Source organism: Trachypithecus francoisi, unplaced genomic scaffold (assembly GCF_009764315.1).
Source record: "Trachypithecus francoisi isolate TF-2019V2 unplaced genomic scaffold, Tfra_2.0 Lachesis_group3, whole genome shotgun sequence".
NCBI lineage: Eukaryota > Metazoa > Chordata > Mammalia > Primates > Cercopithecidae > Trachypithecus > Trachypithecus francoisi.
In genome coordinates this window covers 115,794,681-115,808,299 of record NW_022681468.1, presented here as the reverse complement: position 1 = coordinate 115,808,299, position 13,619 = coordinate 115,794,681, and the positions used below count along the sequence as shown (strand labels likewise).

At 42.1% G+C, this 13,619-nt stretch overlaps 1 protein-coding gene across 2 annotated transcripts in view; it reads left to right on the top strand.

Annotated features, from left to right (window-relative positions):
• The first annotated feature begins 1,787 nt into the window (after positions 1–1,787).
• The window catches only part of REC114 (REC114 meiotic recombination protein), a 137,212-nt gene continuing 125,380 nt past the window's right edge, over positions 1,788–13,619 (top strand). For both annotated transcript variants that reach the window (XM_033189456.1, XM_033189453.1), the window contains exon 1: positions 1,788–1,986. In XM_033189456.1, the coding sequence (XP_033045347.1) occupies positions 1,828–1,986 (159 nt within the window). In that variant the 5' untranslated portion in view covers positions 1,788–1,827. The remainder of the gene's footprint in view (positions 1,987–13,619) is intronic.

Below are 13,619 nucleotides of genomic sequence, written 5' to 3'. Positions count from 1 at the left end.
ATGCAAATTTTTCATATTCCTCATCACCTACCAAGTAAAATTCACATTCCTTAGCTGCTGTTCAATACTCTTGTCCCAGCTCACCTCTGTAGCCTCATTTTCCTTAAAAAACAACTTTGCATTCCAGCTAGTCATGTCATTATCCTCATTTCCACAACTTTACTCCTCAACTTCTCCTTTACATGGAACAACAGTTCCTTCCATCTTCCCTTGGGAAATTTTTCTCACCCTTCAAGTCCTAACTCGAATACCACTGCCACTCCCTATTGGGAAGATTTTTACTTCATTTGAACCCTGAGAGCACATGGTTTGTACCTTTCCGGTGGCATTAACTGTCAGGTGTCATGGGTATATTTGCACCTTGTTTGTCTTCCTTATTAGATCCTGTGGTCCCAGAAGGTTAGATACATGCCTTATCCGTTTCTGTAGCCCCTATGGTGACTAGCATAGCTGTTTGCACACTGTAGATATTTAATTGATGCTTTGTAGAGTGAATAAATTACCACCTATCCAACCATTGTCTATGAATTGTATATCCTTTGGTATGCATAGCTTTAAACATTGTTTGTGTTTTAATTCTATTTTATGTATTTGGTTAGCATAGTCTCTACCCTCTGTATACTTTGCTTCTAACTTGACATAGATTGCATGAATATCTAAATTCTTTGCAAATGAGGTGGACACATGGATATTGTGGAATCCACAGGTCTACTCTGGCTCTGTCGTTCACTGATTGTGTATCCTTGGACAAGCCACATCTACTCTCTGGATTATTTTATTTTATGAGACAGAGTCTTACTCTGCAGCCCAAGCTGGAGTGCAGTGGGACAATCTCGGCTCACTACAACCTCCGCCTCTGGGGCTCAAGCAATTCTTGTGCCTCAGCCTACCGAGTAGCTGGAGTTAAAAGCGTGCGCCACCACGCCTGGCTAAATTTTTGTATTTTAGTAGAGACGGGGTTCATCATATTGCCCAGGGTGGTCTAGAACTCCTGAGCTCAGGCAATCCGCCCGCCTCGGCGTCCCAAAGTGCTTGGATTACAGGGGTGAGCCACTGTGCCAGGTCACTGGACCTTATTTTGCCTCCATCTATTAGATACGGGTAATAATTCCCGTTTTGCTTCTTTAATTCACCACAAGGTTGTTGGGAGGATAAAGGAAATAACAGATGTGTAAGTGCTTTGCCGACTATAAATCACCCAGAAATGTCATTTCATTGCATCTGCTGTTGTATGTAGGCACATCTTTTGCTGCTGGCAGCCCCCACGCATCTGCTCCTCTCTTTCGGTGAAAAATTGACTGTCGGGTGGCAGGGAATGTCGAGGGAGCGGCAGGGTGGATGATGAGGAAGTAACCGTGTCTCCCGAATGGCGTGTGGAACTGGAGCTTTGTTGTGGTGGGTGTGAGGTGAAGCGGGGAGACTGTCTTCTGAAAGGCCGCTCTGAGGAAGGGAAACGCGTGTGTCCAGGCAGCCTCGACTACCAGCCTAGTCCCAGTGTGTAGGTTACAGGGAGTCAGCCAGTTTGGGAAACTTCTCAGACTCAGAGCTGCAGAAGTTGACGTGAGCTGCCTGAGGGAAGGTGTGGGCCCGAATGCTATGCAAGCGCGACTTCAACTTCCACTAATAAGGGTCACGACCGCCCTACAATGTAGCAGTGGGGGTCAAGAGAGACCCCCTTGGCCCGGAAATGCCCTAGGCTGGAATCTTCGGAGCCTGCCAATTGGCTTCCACTGAACGGGAGGGTGGGCCTTGGGGCGTTCCGCTTACTGATTGGTTGGATACCGGATTGGCAGGTCCCCGCCGGCTGTGCGTGTGGTGAGGGAGGACATGGCGGAGGCAGGAAAACTACCCTTGAGCCTCGGGCTTACCGGAGGAGAAGCGACAGAGTGGCCTCTGCAGCGGTACGCCCGCTGCATACCCTCAAACACCAGAGACCCACCTGGGCCACGCCAGGAAGCTGGGACAGCCCCCTGCCCCACATGGAAGGTGAGGCCCAAAGGCGGGAATATTCCTGAGGCGCCCACAGCCCTGAGGAGGGGAGGCTTTGCATATACACGGGGCCAGTGCCCTGAAAGCCATGCCAAAGGGACACCAAGCGACTGCCAGGCATGTTGGGGAATGGCCAGGCCGACAACTAAGATAGAAAATACATACATAGCAGTAGGAGACATGGTTGGAACCTTTACAGTCTCAAAATAATTATGCAAGGGAGTAGTAAACATTCATATATTCAATGTGTATTTATTGAGCGTCAAGTATGTGCTAGACTCTATTCGGGGTGCTAGGGATGGAGCAGTGAGCAAGATATAAACGCTCCCCACCCTTATTGATGTTTTTAGTTTAGTGCAGGATACACTATTTATCCAAATAACTAATTACAGAAGGGACAACTGAGTCATCCCGTAACCAAGCACTCACACAGGACTAGATTTGAATCCTCGCGTTGCCAGTGAATTTCTGTGACCTTGCTTTAGTTACTTAACCTCTCTATGCCTTATTCACTTTGTCTTAAAATAGAGATAATAATATAATAGTACAGGCCCTCAGAAATACTGGCGTTCGGTTCCAGACCATCACAATAAAGCAAGTTACGAACTTTCTGGCTTCTCAGTGCATATAAAACCTATGTTTGCACTATACTGTAGTCTATTAACTTGTCTAAAAGAATTATGTCTAAAAGGAAAATGTATATACCTTGATTCGAGAATACTTTATTGCTAGAAAATGTTAACACTCACCTGAGCCTTCAGCAGGTCAGTCTTTTTGCCGCTAGAGGGTCTTGCTTCATGCTGGTGGCTGCTGACTGATTAGAGTGGTGGTTTCCCAAGGTTGGGGTTGCTGTAGCAATTTCTTAAAATAAGACAACAATGCAGTTCGTCACATGGATTGCCTCTTCCTTTCAGGAAAGATTGCTCTGTAGCATGGGATGCTGTTTAATGGCATTTTTACCCACAGTAGAACTTCTTTCAAAATTGGAGTTAATCTCTCAAATTTTGCTGCTGCTTTATCAACTAAGTTTATGTGATATTCTAAATACTTCGCTGTCATTTCAGCAATGTTCACACCATCTTCACCATGAGTAGATTCCATCTTAGGAAACCACTTTCTTTGCTCATCCATAAAAAGCAACTCCTCATCTCTTCAAGTTTTATCATAAGATTATAGCAATTCAGTCCCATCTTCAGGCTTCACTTCCAATTCTAGTTCTCTTGCTCTTTCTACACATCTGCAGTTCCTGCCTCCACTGAAATCTTGAACCCCTCAAAAGTCATGCATGAGGGCTGGAATCAACTTCTTCCAAATTCCTGTTAATGTTGATATGTTGACCTCCTCCCATGAATCACAAATGTTCTTAATGGTATCTAGAATGGTGAATCCTTTTCAGATGTTTTCAATTAACTGCCCAGATCCATCAGAGGAATCACTACCTACAGAAGCTATAGCCTTATAAAATGTATTTCTTAAATAATAAGACTTAAAAGCTGACAATTACTCCTTGATCATGGGTTGCAGAATGAATGTTGTGTTAGCAGGCATGAAAACAACATTCATCTCTTTGTACATCTCTATCCAAGCTCTTGGGTGACCAGGTGCCTTGTTAATGAACAGTAATATTTTGACAGGAATCTTTTTTTCTGAGCAGTTGGTCTCAACAGTGGGCTTAAAATATTCAGTAAACCGTGCTATAAACAACTGTGCTATCATCCAGACTTCGTTGTTCTATTTATGGAGCACAGGCAGAGTAGATTTAGCACAGTTCCTAAGGGCCCTAGGACTTTCAGAATGGTAAATGAGCATTGGCTTCAATTTAGAGTCTCCAGTGTGATTAGCCCCTAATGCAAGAGTCAGCCTGCCCTTTGAAACTTTGAAGCCAGGCATTGACTTCTCCTCTTTAGCTATGAACGTCCTAGATGGCCTCTTCTAAGAGAAGGCTGTTTCGAATATGTTAAAAAATCAGATCAGGCTTTGGCTTAAGGGAATATTGTGACTGGTTTGATCTTCTATGCAGACCATTACAACTTTTTCCATTTCAGAAATAAGGCTGTTCCACTTACCATTCCTGTATTCACTGGAATAGCATTTTTAATTTCCTTTAAGAACTTTTCCTTTGCATTTACAACCTGGCTAACTGGCATAAGAGGTCTAGCTTTTGACTTATCTTGGCTTTCAACATACCTTCCTCAGTAAGCTTAATCATTTCTAGCTTTTGATTTAAAATGAATGATGTGTGATTTTTCCTTTCACCTTAACACTTTGAGGCCATTGTAGCGTTATTAATTGACTGGATTTCAATATTGTTATGTCTCAGAATAGTGAGGACCAGGGAGAGGGAGAGAGACAGAGCAAAGGCTGGTGGATGGAGCAGTTGGAATATACATATCATTTGTTGATTAAGTTCACTATCTTCTATGGGCATGGTTTGTGGCACTCCAGAACAACTACAATAGTAACATCAGTACAATAGTAACAATGGTGATCACAGATCACCACCAGATATAATAATAATGAAAAAGCTTGAAATATTGTGAAAATTACCAAAATATGATACAGAGACATGAAGTGAACACATGCTGTTAGAAAAATGGCACTGAGAGACTTGATTGATGTGGGGTTGCCATAAACCTTCAATTTGTAAAAAATGTAGTATCTGTGAAATGCACTAAAGCAAAGTGCAGTAAAGGGAAGTGTGCCTGTACCTACTTCATAGGATTATTTTGAGCATTGAATAAGCTAATACATATCAATCATCTAAAATAGTGCCTAGTATGTGTTAAGTTATACAGGGGTTTGCTACTATTATTATTATTTTGTTCTAGTGGTATGTTTTAACACCATGGGTTGCCAGTCATTCAGTTCCCTTTTGTCTGGTTTGACTATTGGATGCGGAATCTGGGATTTTGGATTGTGTACATACATGTATGTCACATGTGTGCACACATGCATACATGTTTGTGTATTTTGGGCAGCAGTAGGTAGGAGAAGAATTAAAGAGAATAAAGGTCCCAGGTAGCTGGGTGTCATGGCTCAGGCCTGTAATCCAGGCACTTTGGGAGGCTGAGGCGGGCGTATCACCTGAGGTCAGGAGTTTGAGACCAGTCTGGCCAACATGGCAAAACCCTGCCTCTACTAAAAATGCAAAAATTACCCGGGTGTAGTGGTGCCTGCCTGTAGTCCCAGCTACTCAGGAGACTGAGGCGGGAGAATCACTTGAACCTGGGAGGTGGAGGTTGTAGTGAGCTGAGATCGTGGCACTGCACTGCAACCTGAGTGACAGAGCAAGATTCTGTCTCAAAAATAAATAAATAAAATAAAATAAAATAAAAACACCACAACCTGTACAGAGGCCACAACATACCTGAAAAACCTCTGCATGTGTAATGTATAGTTACATAGAAGGCTAACAAATCTGGTGCTTAGAGAATAAGGGAAATGGTAGCTTGAGATAAGCCTGTCTGAAGAGGTAGGCAGGTGCCTTGTGAACATTATTATAAATCCAGTGGGAAGCCACCAAACAGTTTTGAGCAGAGGCATTTTTGTCTTTGAAAGATCACTCTGGTTGTGGTGTGAAGATGGAATTGGAGGGGAATATGAGTGGATTCAGAAAGATCATATAGAATGCTATTGCAGTGTTATAGGCAAGAGATGATGATGGCTTAGACTAAGGGCATGGCAGTAGAGATAGGAATATTAGGAATATATTTTGGAGACCAAAATGAAAAGGCTTGGTGCTTGATTATATATGAGTGGCAAGAGTAAAGGACTTCTGGGTTTCTAGCAGAAGCAACTGAGTAGATGGTTAGAGAATGGGAAACACTGGAGGAGGAATAGTGAGGGAAGAATAATCCAATATTTCAGTTTTGGATGTACTGAATTTGATAAGATTGTGAAGCATTCAAGTGGAGATATTGGATAGATAGTTGGGTATATTGGCCTAGACTCAGAAGGAAGATCTGGGCTGGAAATGTAAAGGTGCGAGTCATCAGCATAAAGGTGATATTTATAGTCATGGGATTAGGTGAGATTCGGGACCAAGCTTAAAGGTAATCCAACATTTGTAAGTTGGGTAGAGGGGACAGAGCCCCAGAGAAGATTGACAAGAGGCATGGCACAGTGGCTCATCCCTGTAATCCCAGCGCTTTGGGAGGCCAAGATGGGTGGATCACTTGAGGTCAGGAGGTCAGATCAGCCTGGCCAACAAGTAACCCGAGGTTACTTGGGAGGCTGAAGCAGGAGAATCCCTTGAACCCAGGAGACAGAGGTTGCAGTGAGCCAAGATTGTGCCACTGCACTCCAGCCTGGGCAACAGAGTGAGACTCCATCTCAAAATAAATAGATAAATAGGAAAACACAATAACAAGAAGGTGGGTGATTTCTGCATTTCCAACTGAGGTACCTGGTTCATCTCATTGGGACTGGTTGGACAGGGGGTGCAGCCCATGGAGGGCGAGCCAAAGCAGGGTGGGGCATTGCCTCACCTGGGAAGCACACGGGTTCCAGGTATCTCCCTCCCCCAGCCAAGGGAAGCCGTGAGAGACTGTACTGGGAGGAATGGTGCACTCTGGCCCAGATACTGCACTTTTCCCATGGTCTTCGCAACCAACGGAAGAGAAGATTCCCTCTGGCGCCTACCCCACCAAGAGCCCTGGGTTTCAAGCACAAAACTGGGTGGCCTTTTGGGCAGACACCGAGTTAGCTGCAGGAGTGTTTTTTTTTTTTTTTTCATACACTAGTGGCACCTGGAAAACCAGTGAGACAGAACTGTTCACTCCCCTGGAAAGGGGGCTTAAGCCAGGGAGCCAAGGGGTCTGGCTCAGCGGGTCCTACCCCCATGGAGCCAGCAAGCTAAGATCCACTGGCTTGAAATTCTCACTGCTAGCACAGCAGTCTGAGGTTGACCTGGGATGCTCCATCTTGGTGGAGGGAGGGGTGTCTGCCATTGCTGAGGCTTGAGTAGGCCGTTTTACCCTCACAGTGTAAACAAAGCCACCAGGAAGTTTGAACTGGGTGGAGCCCACGACAGCTCAGCAAGGCTGCTGCAGCCAGACTGTCTCTCTAGATTCCTCCTCTCTGGGCAGGACATCTCTGAAAAAAAGGCAGCAGCCCAGTCAAGGACTTATAAATAAAACCCCCATCTCCCTGGGACAGAGCACCTGGGGGAAGGAAGGGGTGGCTGTGGGCGCAGCTTCAGCAGACTTAAACGTCCCTGCCTGACAGCTCTGAAGAGAGTGGTAGATCTCCTAGCACAGTGTTTGAGCTCTGATAAGGGACAGACTGCCTCCTAAAGTGGGTCCCTGACCCTTGTGTCTCCTACTGGGAGACACCTCCCAGTAGGGGCCGTCAGATACCTCATACAGGAGAGCTCTGGCTGCCATCTGGTGGGTACCCCTCTGGGATGAAGCTTACAGAGGAAGGAACAGGCAACAGCCTGTTCTGCAGCCTCCGTTGGTGATACCCAGGCAAACAGGGTCTGGAGTGGACCTCCAGCAGAACTGCAGCAGAGGGGCCTGACTGTTAGAAGGAAAACTAACAAACAGAAAGGAATAGTATCAACATCAACAAAAAGAATGTCCACTCAGAGACCTCACTCGAAGGTCACCAACATCAAAGACTGAAGGTAGATAAATCTACAAAGATGTGGAGAAACCAGCTTAAAAAGGCTGAAAATTCCAAAAACCAGAACACCTCTTCACCTCCAAAAGATCACAACTCCTCACCAGCAAGGGAACAAAACTGGATGGATGATGAGTTTGACAAACTGACAGAAGCAAGCTTCAGAAGGTGGGTAATAACAAACTCCTCCTAGCTAAAGGAGCATGTTCCCACCCAATACAAGGAAGCTAAAAACCTTGAAAAAAGGTTAGTTGAATTGCCAACTAGAATAATCTGTTTAGACAAGAACACAAATGACCCAATGGAGCTGAAAAACACAGCACGAGAAATTCATGAAGTATACACAAGTATCAATAGCTGAATCGATCAAGCAGAAGAAAGGATATTAGAGATTGAAGATCAACTCAAAGAAATAAAGCAAGAAGACAAGGTTAGAGAAAAAAGAGTGAAAAGAAATGAACAAAGCCTCCAAGAAATATGGGACTATGTGAAAAGACCAAATCTATGTTTGATTGGTGTACCTGAAAGTGGTGGGGAGAATGGAACCAAGTTGGAAAACACTCTGCAGGATATTATCCAGGAGAACTTCCCCAACCTAGCAAGCCAGGCCAACATTCAAATTCAGGAAATACAGAGAACACCAGAAAGATACTGCTCGAGAAGAGCAACCCTAAGACATATAATCGTCAGATACACCAAGGTTGAAATGAAGGAAAAAATGTTAAAGGCAGCCAGAGAGAAAGGCTGGGTTACCCACAAAGCGAAGCCCATCAGACTAACAGCGGATCTCTTGGCAGAATCCCTATAAGCCAGAAGAAAGTGAGGGCCAGTATTCAATATTCTTAAAGAATTTTCAATCCAGAATTTCATATCCAGCCAAACTAAGCTTCATAAGCAAAGGAGAAATAAAATCCTTTACAGACAAGCAAATGCTGAGAGATCTTGTCACCACCAGGCCTGCCTTACAAGAGATCCTGAATGAAGCACTAAACATGAACCAGGACCAGCCACTGCAAAAACATACCGAATTATAAAGACCACTGATGCTATGAAGAAACTGCATCAACTAATGGGCAAAATACCAGCTAACATCATAATGACAGGATCAAATTCGCACATAACAATATTAACCTTAAATGTAATAGGCTAAATGTCCCAATTAAAAGGCACAGACTGGCAAATTGGATTAAGAGTCAAGACCCATCAGTGTGCTGTATTCAGGAGACCCATCTCATGTGCAAAGACACACATAGGCTCAAAATAAAGGGATGGAGGAATATTCACCAAGCAAATGGAAAGAAAAAAAAAAAGCAGGGGTTGCAATCCTAGTATCTGATAAAACAGACTTTAAACCAACAAAGATCAAAAGAGACAAGGGCATTACATAATGGTAAAGGGATCAATGCAACAAGAAGAGCTAACTATCCTAAATATATATGCGCCCAATACAGGAGCACCCAGATTCATAAAGCAAGTTCTTAGAGACCTACAAAGAGACTTAGACTCCCACACAATAATAGTAGAAGACTTTAACACCCCACTGTCAATATTAGATCAATAAGACAGAAAATTAACAAGGATATCCAGGACTTGACCTCAGCTCTGGACCAAACAGACCTAATAGACATCTACAGAACTCTCCACCCCAAATCAACAGAATATACATTCATCTCAGCACCATATCACACTTATTCTAAAATTGACCACATAATTGGAAGTAAAACACTCCTCAGCAAATGCAAAAGAATGGAAATCATAACAAACAGTCCCTCAGACCACAGTGCAATAAAATTAGAACTCAGGATTAAGAAACTCACTCAGAACTGCTCAACTACATGAAAATGGAACGACCTGCTCTTGAATGACTACGGGGTGAATAACAAAATGAAGGCAGAAATAAAGATATTCTTTGAAAACAATGAGAACAAGGACACAACATACCAGAATCTCTGGGACACATTTAAAGCAGTGTGTAGAGGGAAATTTATAGCACTAAATGCCCACAAGAGAAAGCAGGAAAGATCTAAAGTCAGCACCCTAACATCACAATTAAAAGAACTAGAGAAACAAGAGCAAACAAATGCAAAAGCTAGTAGAAGACAAGAAGTAACTAAGATCAGAGCAGAACTGAAGAAGACAGAGACACGAAAAACCCTTCAGAAAATCAGTGAATCTGGGAGCTGCTTTTTTGAAAAGATCAACAAAATAGATAGACTGCTAGCCAGACTAATAAAAAAGAAAAAAGAGAAGAATTAAATAGATGCAATAAAAAATGATAAAGGGGCTATCATCACTGATCCCATGGAAATGCAAACTACCATCAGAGAATACTATAAACACCTCTATGAAATAAACTATAAAATCTAGAAGAAATGGATAAATTGTTGGACACATACACCCTCCCAAGACTAAACCAGGAAGAAGTCAAATCCCTGAATAGACCAATAATAAGTTCTGAAATTGAGGCAGTAATTAATAGTCTACCAACCAAAAAAAGTCCAGGAACATACGGATTCACAGCTTAATTCTACCAGAGGTATAAAGAGGAGCTGGTACCATTCCTTGTGAAATGATTCCAAACAATAGAAAAAGAGGGAATCCTCCCTAACTCATTTTACAAAGCCAGCATCATCCTAATATCAAAACCTGGCAGAGACACAACAAAAAAAGAAAATTTCAGGCCAATATCCCTGATGAACATTGATGCGAAAATCCTCAATAAAATGCTGGCAAACCAAATTCAGCAGCACACTGAAAAGCTTATCCACCACGATCAAGTCAGCTTTATCCCTAGCATGCAAGACTGGTTCAATGTATACAAATCAATAAACATAACCCATCACGTAAATAGAACCAATGACAAAAACCACTTGATTATCTCAATAGATGCAGAAAAGGCCTTTGACAAAATTCAACAGCCCTTCATGCTAAAAACTCTCAATAAATTCGGTATTGATAGAATGTATCTCAAAATAGTAATAGCTATTTATGACAAACCCACAGCCAATATCATACTGAATGGGCAAAAACTGGAAGCGTTCCCTTTGAAACCTGGCACAAGACAAGGATGCCCTCTCTCACCACCCCTATTCAACATAGTATTGGAAGTTCTGGCCAGGGCAATCAGGCAAGAGGAAGAAATAAAGGTATTCAAATAGGAAAAGAGGAAGTCAATTATCTCTGTTTGCAGATAACATGATTGTATATTTAGAAAACCCCATTGTCTCAGCCCAAAATCTCCTTAAGCTGATAAGCAACTTCAGCGAAGTGTCAGAATACAAAATCAGTGTGCAAAAATCACAAGCATTCTTATACACCAATAACAGGCAAACAGAGTCAAATCATGAGTGAACTCCCATTCACTATTGCTACAAAGAGAATGAAATACCTAGGAATACAACTTACAAGGGATGTGAATGACGTCTTCAAGGAGAACTACAAACCACTGCTCAAGGAAATAAGAGAGGACAAAAACAAATGGGAAAACATTCCATGTTCATGGATAGGCAGACTCAATATCATGAAAATGGCCATTCTGCCCAAAGTAATTTACAAATTCAGTGCTATCCCCATCAAGCTACCATTGACTTTCTTCACAGAATTGGAAAAAACTACTTTAAAGTTCATATGGAACCAAAAAAGAGCCCGCATAGACAAGACAATCCTAAGCCAAAAGAACAAAGCTGGAGGCATCATGCTACCTGACTTCAAACTATTCTACAAGGCTACAGTAACCAAAACAGCACGGTACTGGTACCAAAACAGAGATATAGACCAATGGAACAGAACAGAGGCCTCAGAAATAACACCACACATCTATAACCATCTGATCTTTGACAAACCTGACAAAAACAAGCAATGGGGAAAGGATTCCTTATTTAATAAATGGTGTTGGGAAAACTGGCTAGCCATATGCAGAAAGCTGAAACTGGATCCCTTCCTTACATCTTATACAAAAATCAACTCAAGATGGATTAAAGACTTAAATGTAAGACTGAAAACCATGAAAACCCTAGAAGAAAACCTAGGCAATACCATTCAGGACATAGGCATGGGCAAAGACTTCATGACTAAAACACCAAGAGCAATGGCAACAAAAGCCAAAATTGACAAATGGGATCTCATTAAACTAAAGAGCTTCTGCACAGCAAAAGAAACTATCATCAGAGTGAACAGGCAACCTACAGTATGGGGGAAAATTTTTGTAATCTATCCGTCTGACAAAGGGCTAATATCCAGAATCTACAAAGAACTCAAATTTACAAGAAAAGGTCAACCCCATCAAAAAGTGGATGAAGGATATGTACAGACACTTCTCAAAATAAGACATTTATGCAGCCAACAAATACATGAAAAAAACTCATCATCACTGGTCATTAGAGAAATGCAAATCAAAACCACAATGAGATACCATCTTGTGCCAGTTAGAATGGTGATCATTAAAAAGTCAGGAAACAACAGGTGCTGGAGAGGATATGGAGAAATAGGAATGCTTTTACACTGTTGGTAGGAGTATAAATTAGTTCAACCATTGTGGAAGACAGTATGGCAATTCCTCAAGGATCTAGAACTAGAAATACCATTTGACCCAGCAATCCCATTACTGGGCATATACCCAATGGATTATAAATCATTCTACTATAAAGACACATGTGCATGTATGTTTATTGCAGCACTGTTCACAATAGCAAAGACTTGGAACCAACCCAAATGCCCATCAATGATAGACTGGATAAAGAAAATGTGGCACCTATATACCATGGAATACTATGCAGCCATAAAAAAGAATGAGTTCATGTCCTATGCAGGGACATGGATGAAGCTGGAAACCATCATTCTCAGCAAACTAGCACAAGAACAGAAAACCAAACACTGCTTGTTCTCACTTATAAGTGGGAGTTGAACAATGAGAACACATGGACACAGGCGGTGGGGCATCACACACTGGGGCCTGTAGGAGGGTTGGGGAGCTGGGGGACGGATAGCATTAGGAGGAATACCTAATGTAGATGACAGGTTGATGGGTGCAGCAAACCACCATGGCACGTGTATACCTATGTAACAAACCTGCACATTCTGCACATGTACCCCAGAACTTAAACTATAATTTGAAAAAAGAAAACACAAAAATAAATAAATAAATAAATAAAAGATTGACAAGGGACAGAGAGTTGAGAAGCACCCAAGAGAATGAAGGTTTGTCAGTGCTAAAGAGAGTTATTTCCAGGGGAAAGAGTGATTGATTAACTTTGTTGAATGATGCTGCAAAATGATGAAACATGATGACTAAGGGATATCCAGTTCAGCAGCATGAACGTCCTTATTGGTCTTTACCAAGAGAAATTTAAGTGGAGTGAAGGGAATGGAAGCCAGATAGGAGTAAGGTAAAGAATGACTGATAGGTGAGGAAGTGGAGCCAATGTGCACAGACAGTTCTTCTGAGATGCTTGGCTGTCAATGTGATTAGAGAAAGGGCACAATGAATTATTCACCACATTCTAGAATATTAGAGCCAGGGGCAGTCCTTCAAGATTGAAATCAGTATATCTAGGACCATAAAAAGTCATTAAATTCCTAGTTGTACTCTTTTGAAACCCTGTATCCTGAGAAGTGATATAGGCTGAAATACAAAATGAGGTGAAGAAAGAGTTAAATATAAGGATGACTGACCTATAATTGGATCTTATAAAAAGCTGGGAATGTTTGATGACATATTTAATTTTTGAGACTGCTCCACAGGTTCCTTGATACCTTCTCATAACACTCTTTAAACCCTTTCTCCTGAGGCATCTGTGTTGGGTGCAGCTGAATAATTCTTAAGTTCTTATCCTGCAACCCAGAGGTCAGGACATTTGACCATTCTAAGGAGTTGATTGTTATTCCATTTTTTTTACTTCTCTTTGCAAAGCTCTTCATAATTGCTTATAAGGAACAGTGCTTTTAACAGTTTTCAAATGTTTGGCATAAAGCCACAGCTACAGTGACAAGAGATGAGGTTGGCTTTTGCA